The sequence below is a fragment of the Paracoccidioides lutzii genome (genome assembly GCF_000150705.2).
Source record: "Paracoccidioides lutzii Pb01 unplaced genomic scaffold supercont2.22, whole genome shotgun sequence".
NCBI classification, from domain to species: domain Eukaryota; kingdom Fungi; phylum Ascomycota; class Eurotiomycetes; order Onygenales; family Ajellomycetaceae; genus Paracoccidioides; species Paracoccidioides lutzii.
The window spans coordinates 360447-386963 of record NW_015440968.1 but is presented as its reverse complement, the minus strand read 5'-3'; the positions used below and the strand labels follow the sequence as shown (position 1 = coordinate 386963).

Sequence of the window (26517 nt, the reverse complement as noted above, 5' to 3'; positions counted from 1 at the left end):
CCGTATATGCATGCTGCGCTTTGTTTATTCTTCGCTCCCTGCCTCGGTGGGTAACAGGCCAAAACGGAGAAAGAAGTTGGGAAAGGGCAAAAAGAGGGCACTCTTTCTCATGTCAAGCTTAACAGCGGGGTAGTTAGTTAACTATCAAAAATTAATATACACCCAGAGTCTTTTCGATACAACAGCCCATTCTCTCACAAAAACACTTTAAACCTAACAGAACCCCCTCTCCTTCATCTCGTTCACTGGCCCCCTCAAACCCCTCCCCAATTCTGCAATTCCTCCGCTCTAAACTCTTCACCCACTTCTCCGCTGCCAACTCCAACATCCTCCTCACATGCATCCCCCTCACTGCTCTTTCTGGCACGTAGGATACCCAAAACCACTACCCATCGCCTTTGTAGACAGCCCCAAATGCCCAGTCTTCCCACCACCCTAGCTGTTGAGATAAATGCATGGATGCCGTGAGACTCGCCCAAGAATCAACGGTTTGCGGATGCTGCGAACGAGTAACTAAGTTAACTAACCCACAGCTTCCATACACGGTAGATAGGTGTATTACACACGCTGCTTGCTCTCGATGATGACAGGATATTCACGATGATGGCTGTTGAACAGCGTGCTGCAATTCACACCTTACATTTGATATATCAGTTTGGATCGTGCATGCATGCATGCATGTATGTATGTATGTATGTATGTATGTATGTATGTATGTATGTATGTATGTATGTATGTATATATGTATGTATGTATGTATGTATGTGTGTTACCACCGTGAGACCTTCCGAGGCATTCAACCATCCATCCATCTATGCCGGTCAGAGTCAGGACGGATGTAGAGGGAAATGAGGAAGCACGGCTACAGTTTGCATGGAGCTAGTTATTAAAATTAGTTTGCTATTAGTTAACTAACTCGGAACTGTTATTCCATTGTTCGAAGTCAAAATCCTCTTCTTTGTTCGTCGCATCCAAACATCGACGGATTTGTCCAGTTTCTCCGCATGCCGGCCCCTTGAGTTATATGATCTATCCAATCTGCATTATACCTCTGGTGCTATATATATATATATACAGCTTACTATGTCTTCCAGTAATTCCTCTTTCCTCTTGGTTCCTCACTTCTTCTCATACTCCCTTGTACCACCTCAATCGATCGCTATACGGAAGTGCTGAATAAGCACCATATCCCCGCTATAACATCTGTGTCCCTGAGCACATTCAATATGGTTCCTCCAGACGTTTTGATGGTGAGAGCTTTCCCCATAATATTCTCGTCATAATAACCTCGTAGAGCGATTTGGATTAGAAAAGCCTTTCTGACCGCATATTGTACCTGCAGGTAGGAACAGGAGAATACACCACCGGCTTCGTGGGTGGTGGTCCATCCAGTTCAGACAAGAAAATCGGCGTCGTGGGCCTGACATTGTTCGATTTGCGGAGGAGAGGTAAAATTGGCAACTTGAGCATGGTGGGCGTGTCCGGTTCCAAGTTTCCGGCTATCAGTAAGTTTGTTTCAGGCACCGCGCGACGGATAACCTCAGAGTTCACGCACTCACAACACACACACACCTATATGACGACCCAATATGAATACCATATTAATAAAACACCCCCTATTTAACGTACAGAAGAACATCTCCTCCAAAACATCTCTCACGTCTACAACAACCTTGACGTCTCCTTCCAATCCTTCCCAGCAGACGACCAAGTCGACCCAACGGCCTATAAAACCGCCGTCGACGCCCTTCCCCCTGGCTCCGCAATTACAATCTTCACCCCAGACTCCACCCACTACCCCATAGCCCTTTACGCCATCCAACGCAACATCCACGTCCTCATTACCAAACCCGCCACAAAGCTACTCACAGACCATCTCCACCTGCTCTCCGAATCACGCAAACATGGCGTCTTCGTCTTCATCGAGCATCACAAGCGCTTCGACCCAGCCTATTCGGATGCGCGTGCCAAAGCCCGCACGCTAGGCGACTTCAACTACTTCTACAGTTACATGAGCCAACCAAAGAGCCAGCTGGAAACGTTCAAGGCCTGGGCGGGCCGCGATAGTGACATCTCGTATTATTTGAATTCGCACCACGTGGATATCAGCGAGAGTATGGTGCCGGATTATACGCCGGTGAAGGTGACGGCGATGGCGTCTAAGGGGGTCGCGGCGGAGTTAGGTTGTGCGCCAGAGACGGAGGATACGATTACGTTGCTGGTCGAATGGCAGAAGAAGGATGAGCCGGGAAAGATTGCAACAGGGGTTTATACGGCGAGCTGGACGGCACCGCAGAGTGCCGGGGTGCATTCGAATCAGTATTTTCAATGTATGTAGAAGTCGGGCCGTTTGCCGTTTCGCCGTTCCTAGTTTTTCCTTTTCTCTTTAAGCATGCGTTTGCGATGGTAGCTTGCAGCTCATGAGACCGAAATGACACGACCGGAATCTTTAGGGATGGGCTCGAAGGGTGAAATCCGCATCGACCAGGCCAAGCGCGGCTATGATGTAACAGATGACAACAAGGGGAATATTGCCTGGATAAATCCGTAAGTCGACATCTTGTCATCCCCGGCCCCCCCACCTGAAACATCCACCGCTTCCAATCAACAAACCTTTCCATAAACAGTCCACAACATCTCGGCAAAACAAACCGCCCACATACGAAATTTCAGATAACCCCTCACCTACCAATCTAAAAGTATCATTTCCTGTCTGAACTAACTGCTCCCTAGATTTTATATGCGGTATGCACCCGACGAAGAAGGCAACTTCGGTGGTCAGACGGGCTACGGCTATATCAGCATCGAGAAATTTGTCGACGCCGTAAATGCCCTGAACGAGGGATGTGTGACGCTCGATGAGCTAGATGAACGAGGCCTACCGACGCTTAAGAATACGATCGCCACTACTGCAATTCTGAATGCGGGGAGGGTGTCGCTGGATGAGGGCCGCACCGTAGAGATTGAGAGGTTCGGTGGCGACTGGCGGTTGAAGTGAGGTGCGGAGAGTGTGGAAGGGCAGTATGCAGGGAAGTAAAGATGGAGGATTTACGTACCGTTCCTTTTGATAACTCTTCGAACGTACGAGTGATCTATATGTCCTTTCCTTTCTCTGTTGTATCGGAATGCTGTTTCTTCTAGGTAGGGATGTGTTTGGCGCCAGATAACGTATCGTTGAAGTTGTGTGGGGAATGAAAAACAAATAGATTGTAACGACTTATCACAAGAAAAACAATGTATGAAGGGGAAGAAAATACCGCGCAAAAGATCAAAAGTAAATAAGAAAACATGGATAACCTACAGAAGATTGGGTAAAGCTGTCAACTAAACATTTAGTCCAGCCAGTCGATAAGTACTGTTGAGGCTTGAGGCTTTTTGGGATTTAAGTGGAACGGTCCCTTTGAGGAACCGCCCTAGAGAGAGTTTTTATTTTTGATTTTTTTTTTTTTTTTTTTTTTTTTTTCCAGTTGCCGGCAATTCACAATTGCAACGGCCCACCCTACCACACCGGAGGGGCATGTCCCGGCTTCAATCTCGGATTGAATTTCGGGTTTCCCTTACAAACGGACTTATTTATCCGAATTTAAGACCATCGCTGTGGTTCTGGAGTGACAGTGCGCCTTAGTAGGACAATGCAAATGGTGTTATATACCGGACTTGATCAAAGTTCAATATAGTCGACTTACAGCACAACGATCGAGAGTCGACTCAATTGCAAAACGTGCAGAAAATTCGAGATGCTAGGTCACGGTAGACTCTATCTTAGCTGCAAGAGATACGATTAGTTTTTGTGACACAAGAGAAACATGGACGTCGGGGGGTGAGGGAAGCTGAGGAAAATGATCTTAACTGACAATTTTACAAACAGATTGTCTGTTAAAGGTAATCTGAAAAATTGAAAATTTTAAAATTCCTTGGGAAGGGATATTAGTCTTGACGTGCCCTTAGAGCTGGCCAAGAGAGGAGGTATCAAGGGAATATTCACAACTGACAATTTCAAAATGAAAGCAAAACTGTCAACCACCCAATACTGCTGAACTCCAGGGTGTTTTATTAGTTTGCTTCTTTACCAAAACTAGACGACAATAATGAGAAAATTAGGGAGGAAAGCCTTTGATTGAGAACTAACCTGGGCTGCCATATCATAAAGCCCGCAAACAAGATCGCGATCTCGGATTCATTTGCATTGAGATCATGTCAATGGGGCCTTTTGGTGATTCTGATTTGAGGGGAGGTGGAATCAGCATTGTTGAAGGACGGCGAGCAACACAAACAGACGCTTAGCTGGGATGAGAGGTAGTTCTCGCAGAGAGGGGTTGTTCAAGGCTGTCATTAAACACTGGACAAATCCTAAGTAAATCGAAGGTTAGTTTAGTGTAACGCATATATCGCGCGAAAGCCACGACTCTGCAGGATGATAATTAGATTGTGGGATGCTTGTGTTGGCTGTGTTGGTTGTAAGTTGTAAAAGTGGAAGTTTGTTTACTGTTCGAAGTTGAGGGGAAGTGACGTGTTGAGCGAAAAATCACGTGTAATTTAGTTGACAAATGACATAACGTTAATAGTTAACTATTAACTATATTAGTTAACTACTAACAGTAACTAGGTTTAACTAGTTATTTAGGTAGTTATCTATGCGCCACCCTTCAGCCACACCTTGAGACTCCTGGCGTTGTTTATTGGTGCACATGTCAGGTACCGCTCTGCCTCAATGCGCCACAACGCCCTAGATCTCGTTGGCCACGAGTTTGGGACCCGCAGGGGAGGGAAGCTTTCTTGTAGGCTTCGGTTCGTTAGATGTGAGTTCAACGGCTGACTAACCAATTTTTTGTGTTAAATTTAGGTAGACTTTTTTCATCTATCGTTAAGCATGTGCCTTGAGTTTTGTGACTAGCATACAGCTTGTGCATACGCACGAACCAAGGCATATTCATAAAATGATCAAAACAGCTAACTATGCCATGGCGACGACGTAATGAGGTTGAATCAATTTGATGGGGGGATCGTTGTTGGGAAGCGGAGTCAGATTGGTGGTCTCAGAACTATCAGGGTGTTTCTCCATATCAATGAGGCTATGCCAAATCCCGCCAGGCAGTCTTCTCAAAACCCCCTTTTACCATCCACTCTTCATATCCGATATCATCATACACTTTTTCTGAACAGGGTTTGAAAATTATCGCCAACGCCGGAGACTTTTGTGTGCATGAGTGACTGAGGAACCCATTCATTCGCTCGTGAATTGAGTCTAATTTGACAACTCGATGGGTGACAAATTTCTCATTATTAATGCCATCAGTGAAACTAATGCCTTTAAGATTCTATGCTTCGCCACCCCTCTTTCCAGTGTTTAGCAGCTTGTACCTCCATGGCCACGCCTGCATCTAACTTGGAATAAGGATTAATCTCCTGGACGTCAATGACCGGACAGGAAAAGTGGGGTAAGAAGGAAAACGGCATAACTTGAACTGCCTAGCAACGTGAGTCTCAGCAGACGCGATAGCGAAGATCAGTTCAGTTTCACTAAGGGGGTAGTTAAAAATAAAAATAATGGGGCGTACAGTTCGAACGTGGTTTTAAATCTCTGCCGGAAAAGCCTTCAGCGTTGTTTATGGCATAAACCATGACACCTCACCATTAAAACTACATGCACTAGTCAATATCTCACACATATCTCGTACACATCTCTCTATGGTGCTGAAGGCGGGGTGAGGTTGAATAGTGATGTATGAGTAATAAGTGTGGTGTAACTAATGTGTAGAGTAACTAGGTAGACTGTTTATTATAGATGAGGTGAGCCAAGAGTTGTATCGTGGTTTTTTTTTTTTTTTTTTTTTTTTTTTTTTTTAAAAAAAAAAAAAAAAAAAAAGTAGGCCCGACTTGTAAACGGTCAACTGTATACGCAGGCGTGAGGGGGTTTCAAGAGGTCGGGCCAGAGGGAAAAAATGCCTCCACCTTACGAAAATTTTGTAAAGCCCAAGCTCCTCTCACCAAGATGATACGCCAAGGATATCCATCTCATAGCTAGCTGTAAATGCCTCAAAAGATTTTGATTTGAGTTTCATGTGACAAAAACAAGATGTTAACGCCAAGGAGGGCGCAGTAACATTGTGCAAAAACATTCCATGCGGATAACTCCGATGTGAAGGATGGAGATGCGAGAAGTTTTGATACAGACAGAAAAAATTGAGGGGGGAGGGATGTTTTTGTGTGTAACAGGGATAACTCTTCCATAACCTTGGAAATTATAACTAGGAAAGGGGGGGAATGTCGGCGTTTATATCTTCGAGGTTGGCCTTGCCAGTCGTCCCGCGGACGCCTTGCCGTACGTTATGTGTAGTCCAAGCCAGCATGCAAGCGCTCAGAACCAGCGACCAGTCCCCCAACAGCGCCAATCGAAACCAAACAATACGAACACAAAGAAACTGTGGGAGAACCACCCGGCAAGGACAAGGCCCATCTTGGAACGCACTGAGAAACCCGAGATCGCCCTGAGACACCTTGCAAGGCCACTGAGGGAAGTTTCCGGCAACTCATCGATGACAGACCGCAGCGGTTGAAAGGTCGTCAACAAGGTTGGTTAGTCAGCCGCGCTGGTGTGGTCTGGACTAATGGAATGCCGACCTTGGAGCCGGCCCCTGATTGGATGAAGATGATTGGTCATCCACCGTCCAGGGGCAGAGTTGGCCAATCAGAGCGTCAGAATAGTGAAGCATAAAGATTGCACCCAAGCCGATGGAAACATCATCTTTCGGCTTGCTCCAATTCCTCTTGAAAACAGAGTGGATCGGGGATCATAGATCGTCGAACAAATGGCTGCGGTGGCTACATGGCGACGTCCTCGGTGTCAGCCGGGTGTGGTTGACACCTGCCTGTCACTGCTCGGGGGGCCTCGTAACACCAACTCTCTCCGTGTTTGGACTAGTGAGTATATATGGTGGCGCGCTCCAACACTCCCAAGAGATACCAAGCAGCACAGCCCCAATGCTCCTATCCGTATATATCCACAGCCAGCAGTGCAGCACCCCGTCAAAATGGAAAAAAGGTTGGACAGAAGACTTCGCCTGGAGTCTGTGTTGCTTCTTGATATTTTAAAATATGAGTTCTCCCTGCATTCGTATTTTCATAGATACCCACTTTACATAAGTCCTCTGTTTTGTTCAGGCTCACACCTGATACCCTCATCTTCCTCCATACGTCTCGCGATAAGGTGGTAGCAAACCTTAGAAGAAACACCCTCTTTTTTCTTTTTTTTTTTTTTTTTTTTTTTTTTTTTTTTTTTTTTAGCCTTTGGTGTCGTCAGCAACCGCACCAATGGCGAACAACAACAGATTGCTTGCTCCCCCAATACTCGTTAATACCTCGGTATGGTAGAAGCCCGGATATGATTAAAAAATGCATATCTATCAATCTCCATACTGACATCTAGTAACAGCAAATCGATCAATCGAGTTCAGACTCGAGATCTATCAATGAGGATGCTATCTCGCGTAACAACGACAGCTCACTCCTCCTCGCTCCCAACAGTCCCGCCTCGTACGACGGAGAGACTCTCCGCTCACGTTCGGGCTCATTTCTTTCAAATGTAGAGACCCTGAGATCAAGAGCCGGCTCAACGGCTCATTCAGTGCCCGGTAAGGGGGATTACGATGATGTCCCCTTATCCGAAGCGTTGAACCCAGACCAGAGAAACGAAAAAGATTTCCAAGTGGAAAATAACCCATTCGCCTTCTCCCCTGGCCAACTGAATAAAATGCTGAACCCCAAGTCTCTCAACGCGTTCGTGGCGCTCGGGGGGCTTCATGGCTTGGAGCGTGGTCTACGGACAAATCTCACGTCGGGGTTATCGATTGACGAAACCAAACTCGAAGGAACTGTTACGTTTGACGAGGCGACCAAGTACGCAGCATCTGGGAAATATCAGCCTGTATTCAAGCACGAATTGGCAAAAATGCCCACCGAGGCTGGGTTTTCAGTTGAATCGCAGTTCGTGGATCGTCTGCGGGTCTATCAGTCCAATAAGTTACCAGAGAGAGAGGCGGATGGTTTTCTAGTTCTTCTATGGAGAGCGTACAATGACAAAATCATTATACTGCTTACCATTGCTGCTGTTGTCTCTCTTTCTCTCGGACTCTACGAAACATTCAGTGGAGGGTCGCCGGTTGACTGGATCGAGGGTGTTGCGATTTGCGTGGCTATTCTGATTGTCACCCTGGTTACGGCTTTGAATGACTGGCAGAAAGAGCGGCAATTTGTCAAACTGAATAGAAAGGTCGGTACTCCTCGAATTCTCCTTTTTGCTCTGCTCTTTCTGAAAATCCATTTTCTAAACAAACAAGCAGAAAAACGACCGTCAAGTCAAGGTTATCCGTTCAGGAAAGTCAGTCATGATCTCAGTCTACGATATTACTGTAGGCGATATTTTGCACATGGAACCCGGCGATGCAATTCCAGCGGACGGCATTTTCCTTTCTGGCCATGGTGTTAAATGCGACGAATCATCCGCGACGGGAGAATCAGACCAAATGAAGAAAACCTCAGGATATGAAGTTTGGCAACGCATAATGGATGGTTCAGCCACAAAAAAACTCGATCCTTTCATCATTTCTGGGAGTAAGGTTCTGGAAGGTGTCGGCACCTACCTCGTCACTAGTGTTGGACCCAATTCTACTTATGGCAAAATTATGATGTCACTACACACTCCTAACGATCCCACACCGCTCCAGGTGAAACTAGGAAGACTTGCGAATTGGATTGGAGGTGTTGGGACAGGGTACGTGGCCGTACACTTCACGCCAATGTTTTGATAAGGTTTTTATTTTGTTGGCTTACGATTATCTATAGCGCGGCCGTTGTGTTGTTTACGATCCTTCTCATTCGATTTCTTGTCCAGCTCCCTAGTAATCCTGCAAGCCCGGCGGCGAAAGGCAGCGAATTTCTGAATATTTTGATTGTCGCTGTCACGGTCATCGTTGTAGCAATTCCAGGTAAGCATTTCATTATACTCTCACTTTATATATTGCATTTTTTGCTGATGATTGTTATTTAGAGGGCCTCCCGTTGGCTGTTACCTTGGCCCTGGCATTCGCGACCAAGCGCATGGTTAAGGAAAATAACCTTGTGCGCATCCTACGTGCATGCGAAACAATGGGCAATGCGACTGTTATCTGCTCAGATAAAACGGGCACCCTCACTCAAAACAAAATGACCGTTGTAGCTGGAACTCTAGGCATTGAGGACAGCTTCAACCAAGCTTCTGAGGATGGTGAAGGGGTTTCAAATATGACAGCGAAGTTCAAGGGTCTTTCTCCCACGGTCCGGGATCTCCTCGTCAAAGGCATCGCTTTGAACTCGACTGCCTTCGAAGGCGAAGAGAAAGGCCAAAGAACATTCATCGGAAGCAAAACTGAAGTTGCCATGCTGAACCTTGCACGGAATTATCTTGCATTGAACAATTTGGCTCAGGAACGCTCCAATGCGTATATTGTTCAACTCATTCCATTCGATTCTGCTCGCAAGTGCATGGGTGTTGTTGTGCGCCAGCCGTCGGGAGATTATCGACTTCATGTGAAGGGTGCTGCGGAAATATTGCTGAGTAAAGCCAGCAAGGTTATCTCGATTACCAACGATAACCGATTCGCTCTGGAAACACTCTCGGAAAGCTCACGGAATATGGTTTTGGACACTATTACCGCGTACTCGAAACGTTCCCTTCGAAACATAGGCATGGTATATAAGGATTTCGAATCGTGGCCTCCAGCTGGCGCAAAGACAATGGAAGATGATAATACGTTGGCTGACTTTGACAATGTCTTTCATGATATGAACTGGGTTGGTGTCGTGGGCATTCAAGATCCACTAAGACCTGAGGTTCCCGCTGCTATTCAGAAGTGCAATAACGCTGGAGTTTCTGTGAAAATGGTGACAGGTTTGTATTGTCCCATGTTCTAGCTTTTGTGATGCTTGTCGGAGCTTAACTAACTCGCATGTGATGCAGGTGACAATATAACGACTGCTGTCGCCATTGCCACGGAATGCGGCATCAAGACACCAGACGGGATCGCAATGGAAGGACCCAAATTCCGACAACTTTCGGACGAGGAAATGGATAAAATTCTTCCAAATCTTCAGGTTCTAGCTCGTTCATCTCCTGAAGACAAGCGGATTCTAGTTGCCCGGCTTAAACACCTTGGGGAAACTGTTGCTGTCACTGGAGATGGCACTAATGACGGCCCAGCGCTCAAAACTGCTGATGTTGGATTCTCCATGGGCATTGCAAGTACAGAGGTTGCCAAAGAAGCCAGTTCAATTATCCTTTTAGATGACAACTTCAAGTCCATTGTCACTGCTATCTCTTGGGGACGGGCAGTGAACGACGCCGTCGCAAAGTTCCTTCAGGTTAGTCTCCAATTCTCTAGTCTCTAATTCTCTCCCCATTTTTGGAATATGTGGACACTAACTTTGGGTCATCTTGTTAGTTCCAAATCACTGTTAACATCACTGCCGTTTGTCTGACATTCGTGTCCTCCGTCTCAAGCAGTCGTAATCAGAGTGTATTGAGACCGGTGCAATTGCTATGGGTGAACCTCATCATGGATACCTTTGCCGCATTGGCGCTGTAAGGTCTCCCTCGTCACAAAATAGATACATCTTAAAATATTATACAGATCTACTGACATGCAGAGGATAGTGCTACCGATGCCCCCACAGATAAGATTCTCAACCGAAAACCCACCCCGAAATCCGCCCCACTTTTCACCACAACAATGTGGAAAATGATCATTGGCCAAAGCATCTACCAGCTCGCTGTGACATACACCCTCTTTTTCGGCGGCGCCCGCATATTCAACTACGACACCACAAACCCTATTGTCAAACAACAGCTCGATACTATCGTCTTCAACACCTTTGTCTGGATGCAAATCTTTAACGAATTTAATAACCGTCGCCTCGACAACAACTTCAATATCTTCGAAGACATTCTGAAAAACTACTACTTCATCAGCATCAACTGTCTCATGTTCGGCGGGCAGGTCATGATCATTTTTGTTGGTGGCGAAGCCCTCTCCGTCAGGCCGATCACTGGCGTCCAGTGGGCTATTTCCATCGGCTGTGCTATAATGTGCATACCCTTCGCCATTCTGATACGCTGCTTCCCGGACCCGTGGTTCAAGGTTATCTTTGATGGTGTCATGGGTACGGTAGCAGCTATTCTGAAGCCCATCTCCAAGGGCTTCAGCTTCGTGTTTGCACCAGTCAAGAACACAACCCGCGCTTTTGGCCGTTTCTTTTCGCGGATCTCTTCGAAGATCTCCAGGCGGAAGGCTCCCGCTGATGGAGAGCAGGACGAGGAGGCTGCTGCTGGTTTAGAAGCCAAAACTCATCCAACGGTGGCGGCGAATCCGGCAGTTCCCGCGATCACATTGTCTGTTGGCAGCTAAACTCATATTGAACATATTCGTTAGCTGTCAGCTAGATCTGTACATATTTATGACGTTAGGATGGTTCTCTTTTCGCTGCGATTTTGGGGGCTATTTCTGTTATTATTAGCGCGTTTTGCATTATTGTCCTTACACTGTTTTAGACCTTACACTGCATAGCGAAGGCGCTATTTGGGATTTTCTTTATCATTTTTCACTGTTGCATTTGGCCGCGCATTCTTGTGCAAGGAGTGGTTAGTCTCCATTCATTGCCTCTCCGGATATTGGCATATTATATAACTTCTACCACTAATAGATGTTATGAAATAACAAAGCATTTTAACTCATACATAACCATTTTTAAATTATGTGTAGATTTTGAATATCTTAAGAGTTCGCTTTCTACTTGAAGCAACCATTTGTATGCATCTTCCCACAAGCTTGGTCGAGGTCTTGGCATTTGCCCATGATATGCCGCTGACATAACTCTTCCAAGTCCCAACGTACCTCCATCAATTTCAATTTCAAAATATCCAATACATCTGCCCTCGAACACACCTCAATCAATTCCATTTGATGCCTCCTCTGATAAAAATCAATCCAAGAGCAATCCAAACTGAACACCAGCAAAGTTGAAACCATTCAACCCACTGGCACACCACCCATACAACCGCCGTCTATCCTCCTCTGCTCCCACCACACCAACAACGAACAACAACGACTGGCGCAATGTCCCTTATAAACTACCGCACCGTCAACGTCGACAGCCTCGACCCAGAATCCTCCGTAAACTTCCCCCTAGAAACCCTTTTACCGGGAAACCTCCCGGCCCCCGCAACCTCCAGCGAAGCAGCCAGCGTCGGCTCGCAGATTCGCCAGCTACTACGGTCGGGCGACTCGGAGAACGCCTTGCGCCATGTACTTGACTCAGCGCCATTGGGCGGCGATGATAGGGCGAAGGAAGTCCATCTAGCTACGGTAGTAGAAGTGTTGGGAGGTATAAGGCAGGGGGAGATGACGAAGGTGCTTGAGAGTGTTTGTAGTGGGGAGGGCGGGTCGGACAGGGGGGATTGTTTAATGAAGTATTTGTGAGTTGTTACTTTTACTGCTGCTGGTTCATGTTTGGTGTGCTGGGTCTCCCAGAGGGCGGTGGGGATTTGATGAGCCTACTTTTGTATTCCCTTGCTGGTCGCGGGTTTTGCAAGGCTGACGTTTTCATGTTGACGATAGGTATAAAGGGATGGCTGCGCATTCATACGATAATGTCTCCCCGTCAAAAAAATTATCACTGTCGCCACAAAGTACGGGCTTTTCGCAAATACAGGCACGGAACCATGGGGAGGGAGGCGGTGGGCAGCAGATGAGTGTGCTACTAAGTTGGCATGAGAAGTTGGTGGATATTATTGGAGTGGGGTCCATAGTAAGAGTTATGACGGATCGGAGGACGGTTTAAACGGGACTTATTTTTAAAAAGGGGTCATGTATGGGTGACTTGTTGAAACCTTTCTGTGCACTATGTGTGGATTGTATGGATTTTGTTATTTATGGGAATGGTGGCTATGGTACATGGTTTTACTTTCAAAAATAGATATCCGGGCCGAGTTTCCATCGGTGCTGGCATAGCATGATTGAGCAAGTCAACTAGACCCCTCTCACAAGAGGGAATACGCAGAGCAAATAGCCAAACATTCCTGAACTTCACCGCTGCTCAAAATCCCTGCCTCCAAGTATATCCTTGAGATTCAGCTCTCCACTACCTCGCGGCAGCGGCTGTTTCTGTCCCTCCCCTTCCTTCCACCCAATCATATAAATCAGCCTGAACGTGGCAGGAATCCCATCCCGGTCCTTCTCCCGATGGAGTTCCTTATATATAGCATCACAAGCCAACAAAACATCCCTTGATATCGGGCCAGCCTCCCGTCGCAGAATCGCATTGCTCTCCCCCATCGCCTGCAAATCCATCATTAAGGCAAACGTATCCGGATACTCCACAACAATATCCTCCACATCAACCGTAAGCAACTTAAAGCCAGCCTTGGTCAATAATCCGCCCACATCCCGCACGTCAGCCAAAGGCGAAACATGGGGACTCACACCTCCACGCCGTTCAAGATCCGCTAGCTGTAGCGATGTGCGTAGCTCGAATAGCGTATCACCACCAAACATTGCGGCGATGAGCGGTGCGTCTGGCTTAAGGATACGGTTTACTTGTGAGAGGAGGGAAGGGAGATTGTTTATCCAGTGGATCGAGAGGGATGAGAGGACTGCGTCGAAGGTGTTGGGTTTGAAGGGGATAGATTCGAGACTAGAGACAACTTGGCGGGTAATATCCAGTTGGGAATTGAATGGGAGGTCTTTATCGCGGTATAGGAGGGCGGGGGATTCGTCGATACATGTGAGTTTTGATATTCGGCTTGCGATGGTGGGATGTGGTGATGATGGTGGCATGGTTGAATGCAGCTGCTCTTCCTGCTGTTTTTGCTCCTTCTTTTCTCTTCCTTTGTCCTTTTCTGGAGGAGGAATTGGCTGTGTGAGTGCTTTCGCGATGTTGCAGCTGTTTGCGCCCAGGTCTAATACGTTCGCGAAATGTCGGTTGATATCCTGGGCAAGCAGCGGTGGAGAATTAGAATTGGGAATTCCCTTTCTCAAATATGCAAACAATTAATAGCGGGTGACTTTTCTTAATCACGAAGCAAAATAAAATATTCCATACAAGTAGTCGCTCACTTAGCCGAAATGCGACTTCATCTTTGAGATAGTCTACTTTGCGACTCAGCTTGACGTTTCTCCCCGCCCGTTCCTTTTGTAGTAGTTTTGCCCTGCGATTGAATACTTCTAGGGTTGGGGCTCCTGGAGCCTGCACCGCAAATCTTCTTGTAGAGGTGCATATCCGATGTTGAAACGGAGGGGGCTTCAGGAGCCGAGGCCAGAGCAACATTGATTCAAGACAGTGTATTGTTTTGATAGATATGTATTTAGGCGGAGGTAGAAAAAAAACTTCAGGGCAGCATCGCAGACAAAGCCAGTGGGGTAGATTAGTTATAATAATATAAATATTGTACAAAGGAGTCCTCTGGAAAATTGATCTGTTTAAATAGCAAAGAGAGTAAATAATAAGTTAAATTTTATATTTATTGCTGGTGACGTCGTTGAAGGGGGAAAATCTGAAGCTCCAGTTCGACGACGACCATCAACCACAACACCACAACCACATCTTCAACATATGCGCAAATGTTACAACAACGCGGTCGAACATGCCGCCATCACTGCCCTACAATTTGATTGTGAGGAATTATGGACTGACATTCGCCCTGTGCAGCTTCGCAAAGGTCCATCCTCCCAAACTTATGACGATTTATTTTGTTTTTGCCGACACCAAGAGCAACATCACACCAACAGCCAGCCAGTCTTTCATTTTCTCCGCATTGAATCGCTGGGAGACTTATTGATTGACAAAGGGACCGGATATATTGGGGTGCTTACCTGTATCCCTTCCAAAGGACTCGAATTCTCACTCTTTAATATCGCCAGAGCCGCAAATTCCCCTCTCTGGGATCGTTCACGGCTGAACAGAAATCCTCCAATGCAGTTTACGAGCTCCACAAAGGCATAAGAGTGGTTTCTCAGCACTTGTTTTACGGGCCCGTGTCTCAATCTGTTAAACGATGTCTCGTCCTTTTCCCTACTCGTTCATATCGTGTCCCTGCGCGGAGACCTCGTCTGCTCCCACCCCTGCTACAAACATACTCTCTAAAGAACTTTCAAACCTCACCCTTAGCGGTCAACAACAAGATTCCTATTCGGATGAGGAGGAACAAACCTTTGATCCGAGGTCACCTCGAGCGAATTACTCCCTTTACCCTCCCGAACACCTTTTATACTGCGAGGATTGTCATCAGATCAAATGCCCCAGATGCATTACAGAAGAAATAGTGTGTTGGTATTGTCCAAATTGCTTATTTGAAACACCAAGTAGCATGGTCAGAAGTGAAGGGAACAGGTACTATTTATATGAAATTGGAGAGAAATTTTAAGAAGCCTGGAAAACTAAGATTGGATATATAGGTGTGCGCGCAACTGTTTTAATTGTCCAATATGCACGTCCCCCCTATCCGTCACAACCCTTGGGAATGCTGATAACGGAGGAGCTCAAAATGGACCTTGGATACTGGCATGCGGATATTGCATGTGGACTACACTTGACATTGGAATTAAATTCGACAAGCCAACGAACATCCGTGCTCAGCTTGCCGCATTAACCAATGATCAAAGTCGCAGCCCACTGGATGCCAAATCTCCCTTATCAACCATTGCCTCCCCCGAAGATACAAAAACAGTTGCTCTCCCCTCCCAGGATGAGAAGCTAGCTGGAGCTGCTTTTCCAGAGCAACAGTCGCCACCGTCAATGAACCCTGCGTCCCGGTTTTCCGCTTTGAAATCATTTTATAGAAACCAAATCACGGAGACATCTTCATCCCCAACAGATCCCCTTATGGGCCCCGAAATAGGTAGTTTTTACTCATCCCCCAGCGCGTTAAACCGCATCATGTCTCTTTACTCTGCCGGGTTAGGCAATCTCCATGGGCGCCGGTAGCAAAAAACCCAAGTCCAAACCACCAGTCATGCGCGAGGCCCTCACGCCAGCAGAAGGCCTTTACATCCCCGACCCTAACGTTGAACGATCAATCATTTCGCAAAATGGCCTCTCCCAACTGCGGTTGGGACGGGCTAGCATCTGTGGAACAAAAGATGTCCCAGCCCCCCTCAACAAGATTTGTTGATGAGCTCCGACCCCTCCCCGTCCTCCTTCGAACCAAAAGATCAAAACGCTGCAAAGCCTGTAAACACATCCTCGTCAAACCAGAATTCAAACCACAATCAACCCGCTTCCGAATCCGTCTCATAGCTCTTAGCTACATTCCACTTACCATCATGCGCCCACTACCTCCCTTCCCCGCCTCTTCCCCACCAGTGAACCTCGACGCCCTTGTGCCTCGCAAACCCGTCCAATTACTACTTACTATGAAAAATCACATGTTCGACCCCATCCGTGTCACACTAGCTACCCCCTCGCGAACTCCCGGTCGCGTCGCGTCGAGAGTCACCATACTCTGTCCGCAATTTGAAGTTGGCGCCAACAGCGACGTATGGGATGAAGCGCTCGCATCATCTGGGGCACCAGACCCGCGCTCTTCCAGGTCGGGGTTAGATAAAGTCGCTGAAGCGGGGAAGATATGGGATAGGGGACGGAACTGGACAACTGTGGCGATGGAAGTTGTGCCCGGATCACTCGAGGGTTTAATGGATGAAGAAGGAGGCGAAGATGATGGGGTTGGAGGTGGAATTGGGGAGGATGAAAATGTTCTTGAGATTCCGGTGTTTGTGCGGGTGGAGTGGGAGGCAGAGGGAGGTGCGGAGGAGTTGTCTATTAAGTCTGATACGAAGAGGCAACAGGAGGCTGAGATGGTGAAGAGGGAGTTGGCTTATTGGATGGTTTTGGGAATTGGGAGGATTAAGGTTAGTGATGGTTGTTAGTTAGGTGGAGCAGGTTAGACAGCCTCTTCCCCCTTTTTATTTTCATTTTATCATTTTTGGCCCTCTTAAAACGGAGTATTTCCTCTTGATTTGTTTGTTGAATGTATTCGATATTTGACAGGCCCTTATCTTATCGATTGAGGCTGCTTGCCTTCATTTTTGCCATAGATTTGTAAATTTGCGAGGATCCCAACAATACCTTATTTGCATTGCCATTTTCCAGTTGTCTTTCTACACCTCTTTTTCATTCCTGGATTGTTTCTTTTTCATGATAGACTCATCAATGCATTTTCCGTACAGCAAAAGAAGTTAATGCAGACAAACACGGAGCAGACATGGGAACTGAAAAAATGAAATAGAGGAACAAAACAGAAAAAAAAAAAAAAAAAAAAAAAATTAACACAAAACTTCAAGATTGCGGAATCTATCGCCTTTTCCCATTAGAAACGACAAACTTCCGAACCTATTTTGTTGATTTCTTGTACTCCCTTTCCCACCTGACCGTATGGGGAGGGGAAAGAAATAGCAATGAGAGTCCAGTCAACAACAACCAGCTTTCAACCAGCATCCTGACCCTTCTCCCCACTAACTCGCAAGCCATCCATTAAAGAACCAAGCCATTAAAAAAAAGAAGGGTGTAACTTGAAAACATTCTTTTTTCTAACCAGTTCTCTAAAACTCTGTAGCACTGCTCTGGGGGAACTCGAACCGAACGCCACGGCCCGTCAATCTCCGGTAAACCTCGCCATATGCATCGAGGCGGTGGTCGACACCACCACGCTCCTTCTCGTGCAAGATGACCTTGAGAAGCTTGCTGCCGTCCTCCTTTGTTCGCAGGCGCTTGCCAACAATCTCGACAGGGTAGACGATATCAGTGAGGATGGCGTCATGGACGGCGGTGAGAGTGCGGGAGCGGGGGCGCTTCTGTTTCTGGGAGGAGCGCGAGCGGGAGGAGCGCTTAGGGCGGGGCAGGATGCGGCGGGAGGCGATGATCAGGACGTGGCGGTCGGAGAATTTCTTCTCAAGTTCACGGGTGAGGCTGCAGTGGTGGGCGTGTTAGTTTAATGTGTTTTTTTTTTAAAATATATATATTTTTGGGTGGTTAAGGGGATGTTTTTTATGGACGGATTTGCGGTTTGCGGTTCGGGTTAAGGGTAGTTGGTTTTTGGCATACCGTTGCTGGATCTTGTGAAAGCCTTGGAGGAGAGGGACTGGAACGAAGATGACGATTGCCTTCTTTCCATGGCCGACTTCGATCTGTATCATTCGGGAGACACATATCAGTATATGGGTTCAACGGAGGTTCATCCATATTCAACATTCCACAAATCCCCATCTCCATGTCGAATTCTTCCTATGCTTCCATAGGTTCCTTCTTTCACTTCTTTCACGCTCATAATACCCAATCTTCCACATAACCCAAAAATTCGTCTCTCTATCGTTCCACAATTCCATTACGAGAATCCCTAGCAGATAAAATCTCCAAGCACTAATACCCCCCAATACATTGCTCGACCTTTCCCTATATCAAAAAAAATCATACTCAATTGCTTACCTCACGGGCAGAGACAAACTGCAAAGGTCTGAGGGCAGCCTTCAAATCTGGGGTGTTGGCCTCCAGGTCCGAGAGTGCACCGGCGATAGCGGTCTCGAGCTCGGAGGGATGCTGCCGCGAAGGGCTGTTGGCCGCGATCTTGTTGAGAGCAGCCATAATTGCAGACAACGGAAGGGATTGGGGAAAAGCTGCTGCTGTCTTTCCTTGAGTCGGAAGGGAGAAGGAAAGTTGTTGGGAAGTTGGCGGTTGTCGGCGTGGGTTGGACGGTCGAGATAGACTTGACTTCGCTGCTGTTTCTTTAGATGCGGTCTGCATTTTTCGTGGGTGTGGGATCACGGGCTCTTGGCTGCTCGCTTAGCGGAGTACGCGTTGCCTGATGCGGCTAGCTAATTCCTCTTTATGGTATGGCACCGTCTCGTGATTTACCCGCCAGGAACAAAACATAGTCAAACTTTCGACAAACGGAGGGGAGAGAAATAACCACATCTCATGGATTATACTGAGGATCAGGGTATTGGTGAGACGGCGACTCCAAGGACTACTACAGGCATATATGGCATTATACAGCACATACAAAAGACTTGTGCGACAAAAAATACATATTCTAGGTTAAAAGAATCCAGGCCATCTGACACCCTACCAGGCCCCGTTCCATATCCAATTCATACATACAATTCACCTACTTACCGACTCTTCCTAATCAGAAAACTTTGGCATGTCATACATGCCATCAGGAGCTAACAATTGGTTAGCCGATTATCCCAATTGTTGCAATGGCTGATAAAGGGATACAAGGCCACAACTCACCTTTGTGATGCTCAGAGATGTACCTCAACGTCTCATTCATATCAAAGTCAAATTCCGAAAGCAGCCCCTGTCTCCTTATCGTTACACCCTCGTTTCTAACAGCACCGCCTCGAACTGCAGCCTGGGCTACATGAAATCGAGAAACTCTGTTTGGCAAGCATCATATCAAATGGCGTGGTGGCACTCCCTTCTTCCATATATGACGCAATCGTAACTCGTTCGATCTGCTGTCTTCCGAAGAGGAGCCCCTTCATTTCCGTCTCGTATCCATGGTAATTGAAATGGATTGGGCGGTCAACTGTAAAAAGGACATTAAATGCTTCTTCTGACAGTGCATGAGGATGGCCAGTCTCTGCGCCCAGAATCATCAAGTCTGTTACATTTACAACGCGCACACGGAGCTCCGGAACACGTTTCCTGAGTAGTGCAGCGGCCTGAATGACCTCGAACGTCAGTTCTGTGCCGATCCCCGCCGGGACGACGTCTGGGTCCCGCCCTTCATCTATGGAGGCAAATTTCCATACCGAACCGCCCGCCCGACAGTGGCTTTCTGCTTCCTCCGGGCTTAAGATCACCGGTGTGGGCTGCTTGGATCCAGCCATGAGGTTGATATAATTCTTGGATTTCAGACAATGACACAATGTGCAAAGAAACGTGTTTGCGTCTGGTGGCAGGTAGACACGGGCTGCATTCGGTTTTAAATTAAACACCGCTGAGATGAATGACGGATTCTGATGCGAGAATCCATTATGCTCTTGTCGGGTCCAGGTGCTGGTTTCGATGTAGTTGATACTTGCAATATCACGCCGCCACGAAGTCTCTCTGCCCTATCCAATAGTCAGAAAAATATGATTATCACATCGAGGCTTCGCATTCAAGAAGGAAAATCGACTTACCATCTTAGTGAACTTACAAAACTAAACCATCATTGTGTGGATAATACCAAGAAAACTTTCATAGGAGGGGAATATTCCCACTCGACCTGTCAACGTGTAACCTTGCAAAAACCCCTGACACAGGTGCTCGCTTAATACTTCAATAACGCGACCACCCTTTGCATTCGAGAATTGGTCCCATTGGAAATTTCTTCCTGTGTGCGCTAATACTCCACCAAGCTTGTTGCTCTCCAACTCATCAGGAGAAAACAGCCGTACTGAGTGAGGATTGTCGACGAAAACTTGGTCAATCAATTCAGCAATAGCCTTCATAGAGCTTTCCTGCGTTCCCTTTTCGACTCCAAATTTCCTCCAGTTGGCTAGCTTGGGCGGCTTATACGATTCATACACCTCATCTCGCTGGCCAAGTTTCTTCTTATCATTACGAGGAATGATGCTATTAATGTCGTCACTCACACCACCGTCTTCGGTAAACAATTCCGCCGATTTATACGAAAAGAGCCATGCGTTCAACGCCTTTAATTCCTCTTCGTCTGTTTTAGCAGCAGGCAAAGGTACTTGGTGGGACTTAAATGACCCTTCAACAATCTGGCCGTGGATTTGTTTTGGGCTGGTCCATCCCTGATAGTTTGGTCAATATTATTAGCGCATACAATCAAACACATGTTGCCCAATTTGCAAACTAACCTTGGGAGTGCGTAGAATCAGTATGGGCCAACGAGGTTTCGTGACCGGATTCCCCGATCGAGCAGCTTTCTGTATCTTGCGGATGTCACCAAGGGCCCATTCTAGAGCTGTATTAAAATCAGCGTCAATATGTTCCAAATCGTCGATAATCTGTGGATGATATCCATATCCGGCGAATAAGGCAACAAGCTCGCGGTCATCCATGCATCCGAATATAGTTCGTTCGCTGATCTTGAACCCATTGAGGTGGAGGATAGGTAGTACAGCCCCTGATTCAGCAGGGTCAAGAAACTTGAATCCGTGCCAGGATCTTTTGGCAACTATATTATTTTTTCTATCTTTTATCTTTTCATATATATATTTAGATCGCATTCAATGCCCAAGGGTGTTTTACTAACGCAGCTGTTGGCCCAGTCTCCGCTTCGCCGTCACCAATGATGCATGTGGCAATCAAATCCGGCTTGTCCATGACAGCACCAAATGCAACTGATAATGCATATCCCAATTCACCACCTTCGTGTATCGCTCCCGGAGTTTCGGCGTTGATGTGACTATCAGAAAGGTTAGCTTTATGTCAATGTCTAGGCCGTTGGGCACCAGTCTCTGAAAGATAGAAGGGTGAGAATGGCTAGAACCTTGGAAATCCGCCCGTGGTACTGAACGAAGTGACCAGCTTCGTAAGGCCCTTTGCGTTTCGAGCATAATCTGGATAAAATCTCTCTAGAGAACCTTCCAGCCAAAGCGCAGCTAGGATCCCCGGTGCCCCATGACCTGGTCCCACGACGTATATCATGTCAAGGTCATGTTGGGATATCAGGTAGTTCAAATGAGAATAGACAAATGTCAATCCTGGGCAGGTTCCCCAGTGACCTTCATATCAACCAGGCTGCCTGTCAGCCAAAGTATCGTTTTCCATATACAATGCAATTGCGGACGGGATTTGAAGTATGGCTGTACCATACCTAATAACCTTGGCTTGATATCATCAAATTTCAGCTCACGCTTCAGATACGCATTGTCTTGGAGGAAAATCATAGCTGCATATTATATTCCATGCTTCAGTACACACTACTTCCCACACCTGACCTCATGTTTCAGGACGAAATGTGGTAATGAACAAACTTACCAGCAGCAATATAGTTTGCCGCGCGCTGGAACTTTTGTAGTGATCTGAAGACATTATCATCCAGTGAAGTCCTGGACAGCTGGACGGTCAATTGATCTATCAGTGGAGGCAAGTGAGATGGTAATGACTTTGGATTGGCTTTGTCAATAACTTCGCCGGGCATTTTGTGTAGGGATTTTATTTTCCGTGTTTATATATATATATTTGTCAATGAAGTTGGCAGTTCTGTATCCAAACACTACCAACCTGCTATAAACTGTCGAATATATGAGGGATGAGAGCCAAAAAATCAGTGAACGGTACTACACTTCGTTGGAATAGCACATCTTCATCGCCCGTCTCTGGAGAGAGTTAGATGAAATTGCGGCTAGAAAGCTGGGATATGTTATGGCTTGACGTCATCAACGGTTTGGCCGATCAACAGCAAGTTGGAGTGGAAACCCAAAACAGGTTGACAGTATGTCATAGTTAACCCACATTTGCGGGGGCAAGAATTGAATTTCGACTAAAATCATTAGAATTAAATAAAAGGTTGCAGACATGAACAGAGTTGGGAAATGACATATTAATGCAAGGATACGAATGAAGAAAGTTATATATCTTATGAGAGTAGAGCGCTTTAGTTCAAAGATAACGGAAAAGGAGATCATTCAGTCATGGCGCGAGTAATCCTCTCCATAAACGCAGGGTCCTCATCCGTCAAAGTCACGGTCTACAAACCCGAGAAACCGCCGGTCAAACTCACATCTGCACGGGTGGCTGGCCTCACTGCACCCCCCCCGTATCTTCGAGTATTCGAAAGGTTCCAATAAGCAAAAGAAGGAGATCCAAGACGAGATCTCGACTCCGCAAGAGGCGTTTAGATATCTTCTGGATCACTTCCTGAAACACTCTGAGCTGGAGGAGGTGACTGGCAAGGATGATTTCGCGTATTTGTGCCATCGAGTGGTACATGGTGGGGACTTCGAAAAGGAGGCAGTTATTACGGAGGGTTCGTATAGATATCTGCAGGCGTTGAAAGAGCTTGCGCCGCTGTATGTATAGTAATCAAGTTATAGTTATAAATCCATATTTCAACGGCAAAACGAAAACTAATCGTGGACAAATAGATATAACATCTCCTCCTTAGAAATAATAGATACATGTCTCCGCGAAATACCCAAGGCCAAAACGGTGGCATATTTCGACACCACCTTCCACCAGTCAATGCCAGACTATGTCAAGACATATCCCATTAAGCCAGAAAAAGCCAGAGAGAATTGGCTTCGAAAGTATGGGTTCCATGGCACAAGCTATTCGTTCATAGTGCGCTCCGTTGCGGAGTTCCTGAAGCAGCCTATCGAGTCGACGAATGTTGTTGCGCTGCATCTGGGAAGCGGTGCATCTGTATGCGCTGTTCAAAATGGGAAGTCGATTGATACATCGTATGTTCTCATGCTTTGTTTATATACATACACGCATGGTGCATCCTGGCATATATTTTGATATAGATTAGTTTTCTATTGACAGTTTGTGTTGAATAGGATGGGATTGACCCCGCTTTCCGGACTTCCAGGAGCAACAAGGAGTGGAGATATAGATCCAAGGTAAATACAAACACATGAATTTGAAGTATTTTCATGAAAGATTGTGTAGTGGAATGGATCTAACGGAATCCATAGCCTTGTTTTCCATTACACATCTGGAGCAGGGAAATCGAGCCCCGAAAGCACGGAGGATATGCACATAAGCACGGTATGTCAGTTTTAAATATATTGGAATTTTTGCAAGCAAATTCTCCGTCCTCTTTTTGATATGCCTCAAACCACACAACACACAAAAAGAAATACTCCCAGCCCACCTTGACTTACCTCTAACTACCACTAACCCATCCCGCAGGCTGAACGCATCCTCAACAAACAATCTGGTTGGAAATCCATGACAGGAACCACGGACTTTTCGCAAATAGCTACCAAAACCCCAGAAACAGATCAACACCGGCTGGCCTTCGAAATCTTCATCGACCGCATCGCTGGCTTCATTGGAAACTACGTCGTGAAGCTCGATGGTAGGGTGGACGCCCTCGTCTTTGCGGGGGGGATCGGCGAGAAGAGCTCTCTTCTGCGAGAAAGAGTAGTGGAGAAGTGTAGATGTTTGGGTTTCGCCATTGATCCGGATGTGAATGGTAGAGGAGTCGTGGGTGAAAGGGTCACTGTCACGGATATTTCAGAAAAGGGAGCCGCGGCAAAGAGCATGGGAACGGGATCGGGGAAGCAACCCCGTGTGCTTATTTGCCAGACAGATGAGGAGGTAAGCAAAGGAGACTTTATGCAATTTATTTCATCACAAGGGCCGTCATTATCGCGACTTGCATCTCCCACAATGGGCAATGTGTCTGGCAGAAAGAACTGACTGATTCTGCATGAAGTTCGAGATGGCGTTCAAGTGTGTTAACTCATGCCTTTAATGTTTATCCGTGGAGGTATTAAGGCCAAAGGTATAATAATAAAGAGCGGGCGGAATCCATGGCACATATCAAATAGATATAATCTCCTCCAGGCAGCATGAATTCACATGGTCAGCATGGCAACTAGCTCATCGAAATCGTGATCAATCACCATATCAGGTTTGAGATGTTAAGCCAGTTTCATCCTCTATTGAAATTGAGCCGCGTCGACCTGCTAAGAGAGTCGAGACATCATTCTCCCTATTCCATTTCCCAGCCTTGGATTCAGCGGGCCTCAGGCTTCTAGACTCATATGTCCAGCCATGATTTGATGAAAATGGGAAGTGGATGCATTCTTACGATCCCTTGGCCGGCGTATTAAGATTTCACGATTCAATCTGATCATGTTCACGAAATTTCCAGCAACATGTAAACGCTTTCATACAAATCTAGACTGTTCAAGATAAAATCAGCCACTCGCAGAAGAGTATCGTATAAGATGTATCATATCACATCGAGGACTCAGATCTTACCCAATGATCGACAAACGGCTATTTGATCAGATCACCAAAAGTCGCTCACCGAGCGGGATGAAGGTTCAACGTTGGAAGTTTTGAGAGCCACCACAGAAGCCACTCAAGCTCACATCCTATCAACTGGGCTTTTCTTTTCTTTCTCTTTTTCATTCATTGGCAGTCTGTATATTCTTTGATTACTATTGGTGTTTCGCAAGGTATATTTTCCCCTCTTTTGTTTCCGTTTTTGATTGTCAATTGAGTCTTCATAATTGGGTTTTCCTGTTTCCCTCTCCTTTTTACGGAGTGCTCCCACAGAAAATCTATTATTTTAAGTTTGAAGAATAGATTTTCTCAATGAATCTGAAGAGAATGGGATGGGGCATGCATAACCGCCTTTCAGCCAACCTGTGCTTCTATCCGTCTCCTTCGTCTGCTGCGCTTTGACACAGTCGAACCAAGATGCCAAGATGACCTGTCATTTTAGCGATAAAGGAAAATTTCCCTTCATTTTGCCCTTTTTTCCAATTGTTTGCTTCAATGAATTCTCTCCCCTTGTCAACTCTGAATGTAAAGTTGGCGGAGATCTGGGTAGAAATTTTCTTGTGTTTTGGCTTCTGCATAACATCAAAGACTGAATTTTTAGGATCGGCGCCTTGCATTATCGCTGTTCCAGACATTGGCGATGTTGCTGATGAATAGAGAATCAAGAAAGCCCGCATCTGCGTATGAGAAGAATCAATGAATCCTAAAAATACATCAGTCGAGAAAAGAGAATCCGTGATGGCTTTCGTAGATGGGCGGTGAATAGGATATGGGGAAAGCAGTCGGTATTGAAGATGATGTGTTTTTTTGAAAGCCTGAAACTTCTTGTTTTGCTATGGTTTTGTCCCTTGCGGCCAAACCACAATTTTCTGAAATGCATGTTTTCCAGAGTTTGGAGCAACAAACGAAAATAAACAACAAATGTGTCGATTGCGTTTATAACGGTTGGGCAGCATGGCTGTTAGATTCTTTTTTTATTTCTTGACAGCAGTTCGTTTGCTAAATATGCAAGGCCCCGATGGTATTATACACACTCTTTATTCAAAGTATAAAGTGGTAAACAATTGTTCTGGTTAATAAAGGCCATGAAGCCGAGCCGTGCTGGATGTGTTAGTCATGCCCGTGATCCTTTCAGGCGCCCTTAAATATTTTGAAGGCAGACAAAATCATTTCAGCAAGGAGGCATGTTTAGGAAGATATGGCGTAGGCAGTGCATTAGATGAATTCGCCCACTGGATGAAGCATATTAGAGGGCTCCAAGTAGTTGGTGGGTATTGATAATAACTATTTGTCTCTCATTGTTAAAAGAGGTATTTCTTCCTGACCAAAGTGATGGAGGCTGGGTTGAATGACACAGATTTAGGAGTTGACATCCTTTCTGCGACATGCCGTACAAGAAAACTCGGTACAGTACATGGGGCAAGAAGATGCATGGTCTTTTGTTAAAACAAAGTTGCAAAACCCGGTCTTTAATGAAATATTGATTGATCATGTTTCAACCGTTTGCCA

At 46.2% G+C, this 26517-nt stretch overlaps 10 protein-coding genes across 10 annotated transcripts; 7 read left to right on the top strand and 3 right to left on the bottom strand.

Annotated features, from left to right (window-relative positions):
* Positions 1–1226: 1226 nt before the first annotated feature.
* PAAG_12354 (hypothetical protein) lies at positions 1227–2998 on the top strand (the record flags this gene model as incomplete). Its single annotated transcript, XM_002790906.2, has 5 exons — positions 1227–1250; positions 1343–1505; positions 1632–2330; positions 2454–2547; positions 2734–2998. The coding sequence occupies 5 exons, from the start codon at positions 1227–1229 to the stop codon at positions 2996–2998; spliced, it is 1245 nt and encodes a 414-aa protein (XP_002790952.2).
* Positions 2999–6329: 3331 nt separating this feature from the next.
* PAAG_12353 (hypothetical protein) lies at positions 6330–6557 on the top strand (the record flags this gene model as incomplete). The annotated part of the gene is made up of 1 exon (XM_015847853.1): positions 6330–6557. One exon carries the CDS (start codon positions 6330–6332, stop codon positions 6555–6557), a length of 228 nt encoding a protein of 75 aa, XP_015702544.1.
* Positions 6558–7311: 754 nt separating this feature from the next.
* Positions 7312–11438, top strand: PAAG_12352 (calcium-translocating P-type ATPase, PMCA-type; the record flags this gene model as incomplete). Its single annotated transcript, XM_015847852.1, has 8 exons — positions 7312–7362; positions 7433–8269; positions 8340–8770; positions 8842–8984; positions 9047–9925; positions 9995–10395; positions 10476–10615; positions 10688–11438. The coding sequence occupies 8 exons, from the start codon at positions 7312–7314 to the stop codon at positions 11436–11438; spliced, it is 3633 nt and encodes a 1210-aa protein (XP_015702543.1).
* Positions 11439–12146: 708 nt separating this feature from the next.
* Positions 12147–12870, top strand: PAAG_07185 (hypothetical protein; the record flags this gene model as incomplete). Its single annotated transcript, XM_002790903.2, has 2 exons — positions 12147–12505; positions 12648–12870. The coding sequence occupies 2 exons, from the start codon at positions 12147–12149 to the stop codon at positions 12868–12870; spliced, it is 582 nt and encodes a 193-aa protein (XP_002790949.1).
* A 245-nt stretch (positions 12871–13115) lies between these two features.
* Positions 13116–14355, bottom strand: PAAG_07184 (hypothetical protein; the record flags this gene model as incomplete). The annotated part of the gene is made up of 2 exons (XM_002790902.1): positions 13116–14018; positions 14131–14355. The coding sequence occupies 2 exons, from the start codon at positions 14353–14355 to the stop codon at positions 13116–13118; spliced, it is 1128 nt and encodes a 375-aa protein (XP_002790948.1).
* A 285-nt stretch (positions 14356–14640) lies between these two features.
* Positions 14641–15030, top strand: PAAG_12351 (hypothetical protein; the record flags this gene model as incomplete). The annotated part of the gene is made up of 1 exon (XM_015847851.1): positions 14641–15030. One exon carries the CDS (start codon positions 14641–14643, stop codon positions 15028–15030), a length of 390 nt encoding a protein of 129 aa, XP_015702542.1.
* A 52-nt stretch (positions 15031–15082) lies between these two features.
* On the top strand, positions 15083–16952 carry PAAG_12350 (hypothetical protein; the record flags this gene model as incomplete). Its single annotated transcript, XM_015847850.1, has 3 exons — positions 15083–15417; positions 15483–15925; positions 16012–16952. 3 exons carry the CDS (start codon positions 15083–15085, stop codon positions 16950–16952), a joined length of 1719 nt encoding a protein of 572 aa, XP_015702541.1.
* Positions 16953–17624: 672 nt separating this feature from the next.
* Positions 17625–18822, bottom strand: PAAG_07182 (40S ribosomal protein S7; the record flags this gene model as incomplete). Its single annotated transcript, XM_002790900.2, has 3 exons — positions 17625–17991; positions 18127–18209; positions 18508–18822. 3 exons carry the CDS (start codon positions 18820–18822, stop codon positions 17625–17627), a joined length of 765 nt encoding a protein of 254 aa, XP_002790946.2.
* A 381-nt stretch (positions 18823–19203) lies between these two features.
* On the bottom strand, positions 19204–22186 carry PAAG_07181 (xylulose-5-phosphate phosphoketolase; the record flags this gene model as incomplete). Its single annotated transcript, XM_015846157.1, has 9 exons — positions 19204–19244; positions 19315–19440; positions 19499–20141; positions 20238–20831; positions 20898–21207; positions 21296–21448; positions 21533–21767; positions 21860–21934; positions 22024–22186. The coding sequence occupies 9 exons, from the start codon at positions 22184–22186 to the stop codon at positions 19204–19206; spliced, it is 2340 nt and encodes a 779-aa protein (XP_015700592.1).
* Positions 22187–22679: 493 nt separating this feature from the next.
* On the top strand, positions 22680–24414 carry PAAG_07180 (hypothetical protein; the record flags this gene model as incomplete). The annotated part of the gene is made up of 6 exons (XM_015846156.1): positions 22680–22688; positions 22711–23057; positions 23133–23447; positions 23547–23609; positions 23685–23757; positions 23902–24414. The coding sequence occupies 6 exons, from the start codon at positions 22680–22682 to the stop codon at positions 24412–24414; spliced, it is 1320 nt and encodes a 439-aa protein (XP_015700591.1).
* Between the last annotated feature and the right edge of the window lie 2103 nt (positions 24415–26517).